The 4,223-nt window shown below is 41.0% G+C and overlaps 1 protein-coding gene across 1 annotated transcript; it reads right to left on the reverse strand.

Moving 5' to 3' along the window:
- Window positions 206-1,170, reverse strand: LOC107615676. The gene is made up of 2 exons (XM_016317722.1): window positions 858-1,170; window positions 206-330 (listed from the first exon to the last, which is right to left on the reverse strand). Exons 1-2 carry the CDS (start codon window positions 1,168-1,170, stop codon window positions 206-208), a joined length of 438 nt encoding a protein of 145 aa, XP_016173208.1.

Genomic DNA, 4,223 nt, shown 5'->3' on the forward strand with positions numbered 1-4,223 from the left:
AATTACTGAAAAATAGAAAGAAAGGGAGAATGAAACTCAATCACCTCAGTGCTGGTGGCTGCTCAGACTATGCTCTTCTGTGAAGATGATTCATCTCCCTTTGGTTCCATTGATGATAATATAAACTTAGAGCTCGTTTTACAACACCAAACTTAAAAAGTTTGCTTGTCCCCAAGCAAAGAAAGCTTGGTCCCCTTTTTTGGCGTTAAACGCCAGGAATGCTTGCCTCCTTTCTGACATTGAGCTTCCAGTTGGCATTCAGCGCTAGAGCCTTCCTGTTCCAGGGTGTTCTGTTCTTTATTCTGAGTTCTGCGATCCCTGTTCTAAGCACTGTGCATGATCACAAATATTAGAAAAACTAGGAAAACTATGAAAATCAATGACAAATAAAATTTTACTAAACGAAACTCAAACTAAAGACAACTGAAATTAAAACAGAATTAAACTAAAGGGTACTTATGGTTGGATTGCCTCCCAACAAGCGCTTCTTTACCATCACTAGCTTGACGGTCAGCTTCTTCAAGGAGGAAGATAGTCATAGAGGCTTAAATCCTCACTCCTCACTGTGAGCTTCTTTTTGGTAATCTCATGGATCAACTCAATATACTTAGGAGACAAGGTCCTATTCACAGTATGAGGCAGGATTGGGCTTGCAGTGAATACTACCCTCATCACTGGTGAGACGCCTTCAGCAGGGATCTTTTTGTTCCTCTATCCCCTAGGCATCTTCCTCTTGGGACCTTCCTCCTTGGTGGATAGTGCACACCCAACACCAAACTTAAGTTTGGTGTTAGAGGGAATTGAATTGGTTCCAACCAAGGGAGGAGGCTTAAACACTGAATTCTGTGTGCATGTACTTCCTTTGTCAAGGGATGGCAAAGGTTTATAAACTTTGAAAACCATGTAGTTCTCATGTAACCTCAGCGCCACTTTGCCTGTCTCAACATCTATCCGGGTTCCTCCATTGGTGGCTAGGAATGGTCTTCTCAGGATGATGGAGTCATCTGTTTCTTCTCTCATGTCAAGTATCACAGAGTCTGCCGGGAGGAATAGCTCTCCGACCTTGTCTAGTACGTTCTCCACTAGCCCATATGCCTGTCTCAGGGACTTGTCAGCCATTTGCATGGTTATCCTTGTTGCCTGTACTTCTTGAATTCCCAACTTCTTCATTACAGACAGATGTATCAGATTTATACTTGAGCCAAGACCACACACGACTTTATCAAAAGTGATCTTTTCAATAGTACATAGAATTTGAAAGCTCCCTTGGCAGCTTATTTTGAATTAGTGCACTGCACTCCTTAGTCAGTACCTCGATTTCATCTCCCTTTAAGGCCTTCTTTTCAGGGGGTCAACTCTTTATGAGTGCAGCAGAGAGAGGCCTTTGCTCTAAAACCTCAACAACAGGAATATTGATTTGCAGCTTCTTAGAGACTTCCAGGAACTGTGAGTGGTTCTCATCCTTGGTCTCCTTTTGGGGCTTCTGAGAGTGTGGTACTTCAGGCTCTTGTGCCACCAATGGGGTGTGTATCAATGTCCTTTCAATCTCTTCGTGAGCCTTTTCTTCCTTCAATTCCATAGCAGCATGCACCTCCTCATACTTGGCCTCCTTCATCAAGACAATAATTTCATCTTCCTTCAAGACCTTCTTCTTAGAGAGTGTGCTTTTTATGAAGGCCTTATAGGAATGCATTTCCTCCATCACCACGGCAAAAGGAATATTGTACAAGAACTGAATGAATTGCTCACCCTCGATCTCCTCTTGTGACTTCTGAGGGTGTACATGAATGCTCTCAGCCTCTTCTGGTGTTTTTGTTTGCTCTGATCCTTTAGCAATTATGGCTTCGCACTTTTCTCTTAGGGTAGGCACTGTGTCACTGGGAAGAGTGAGGGGTCTCTGAAGTCTCTGAGGGTATCGCAATTTGGCTTTGTACTCTGGGGCCTTGGATAGTACAGGATGAGTGTCCAGAGTGACTGGAAAAGGGCTTGAGGGGAATGTCTTTTGAATTGATGTCAATTACCCCCCCTCTGGGCGTTCAACATCCACTTTGCCCTCTTCTGGGCGTTTTACTTCCATGGTGGTTTCCTTTACTGCTGCAATTTCACTCTCTAGTGTCTCTTTTTCATCCTGTGCTTCATTGTTCTGATGTTGAGTATTTAAGGTCCTGCCACTCCTCAATTGAACAGCTTGGAAGTCCTCTCTTATCTGCCCAGATATTTGCTGATTCATCTGGCTTATTTGCATCCCTAGATTCCTAATGGAGGCTTTGGTTTCCTGCATAAAGCTTTGTTGTCTCTTTACAATTTCTGCCAACATAGATGCCAGGTCAGGAGTACTCTGAGGTTGTGGAGGCTGAGGAAGAAAGTTGTTGATTGGATTTTGATTAAGACTTCCCCGAAAGCTGTTGGCATAATTAGATTGCTGACTATAGGGCTGCTCTCTCCTCCCAAAGCTTGAGAAACTCCCCCCACCTTTGAAACCAAGGAGTATTATCGGGGTTTCTGGAGGGGTTTCCCATGTAATTAACCTGTTCTGGTGTCCACTGGCCATAGTTGTAAGGCTCATCTTAAGGGAATCCATCATTCATACCATATGGACCATCTGGAGAAGTATTCTAAATCTTTGCAATTGGGTTCTGCATGCCACCCAATTGTTGAGTAAGAAGACTTATCTGTTGACGCATATGCTCGTCCTGAGCACGAATTGTATCTAAGGAGTACACTGATAAACTACTATTTTATGGTTTATCTTGTGCTCAATTGAGTGGATTTTATCAATCTTTCATACACTTATTCATATGATTTGCATGAGTTTACGTTTTTCTTTTGTGCTTTGTGCTATGATTGAAAACATGCTTCTTTGGTCTTAATTTTGATATGTTTAATCTTCTCTTATTACCATTCGATGCCTTGATATGTGTGTTAAGTGTTTTCAGAGATTACAGGGTAGGAATGGCTCAGAGGATGGAAAGGAAGTATGCAAAAGTGGAAGGAATACAAGAAGCTGAAGGAACTGCTAAGCTGTCCAGCCTGACCTCTTCGCACTCAAACGGTCATAACTCGAGCTACAGAGGTCCAAATGATACCGTTCCAGTTGCGTTGGAAAGATAACATCTGGGGCTTCGCAACGATATATAATTTTTCATAGCTTCCCCGAATCCAGGCAATACGAACGCGTGGATCACGCGGATGCGTGACCTGGCAAAAACCCAATCCGCGCAAACGCGTGGACGACGCTTCCGCGTCACTTTCTCGCAACCTGTACGTACCAGAAATCACTGGGGGTGATTTCTGGGCTATTTTTGACCCAGTTTTCGGTCTAGAAAACACATATTAGAGGCTATAAAGTGGGGGAATCCATTCATCCATAATCATCAGCTTATAATTCATAATTTTTAGTTTTTAGATGTAGTTTTTAGAGAAAGAGAGGTTCTCTCCTCTCTCTTAGGATTTAGTTTTAGGATTTAGGATTATTTCTTCTTCATCACAGGTTCAACGTTCCTTTTATTTATTTTTCCAATTTAATATAATTTGAGGTATTTCAGTTATAAGATTGTTTTATTTACGCTATGAATGCTTTCGATTTATCCAAATTATTTTCATTCGAGTAGATTCTCTTCCCTTTTTGGCTCTGGATAAGTAATTGGTAACGCTTGAGTTATCAAATAAAGCAGTGGTTGAAATTGGCAGATTACTAATTGATCTAGATCACTCTAAAGCTAGTCTTCCCACAGGGATTGACTAGGACTTGAGGATCAAGCTAATTAGTCCACTTGATTTACCTTCATAGTTAGAGGTTAACAAAGTGGGATTAAAATCTAATTCTCATCACAATTGATAAGGATAGCACTTCCAGTTCTTATACCTTGCCAAGAGTTTTATTATTTATTTAAATTAATTCCTTACAATTTACTTTCTTGCCATTTATTATTCTTGCTTTTTATCTTATACATTAAAAACCCAAAATTCTACCTTTTTCATAGCTAATAATAAGTCATACCTCCCTGAAATTCCTTGAGAAGACGACCCGAGGTTTAAATACTCGGTTATCAATTTTATTGGGTTTGCTTAAGTGACAAACAAAACTTTTGTAAGAAAAGAATTCTTGTCGGTCTAGAAACTATACTTACAACGCGAATTTATTGTGAAAATTCTAGATCGCGCGAGAGTTTTCTTCATCAAAATGGCGCCGTTGCCGGGGAATTGCAAACGTGTGCCTTATT

This window comes from Arachis ipaensis, chromosome B09, assembly GCF_000816755.2.
Source record: "Arachis ipaensis cultivar K30076 chromosome B09, Araip1.1, whole genome shotgun sequence".
NCBI classification, from domain to species: domain Eukaryota; kingdom Viridiplantae; phylum Streptophyta; class Magnoliopsida; order Fabales; family Fabaceae; genus Arachis; species Arachis ipaensis.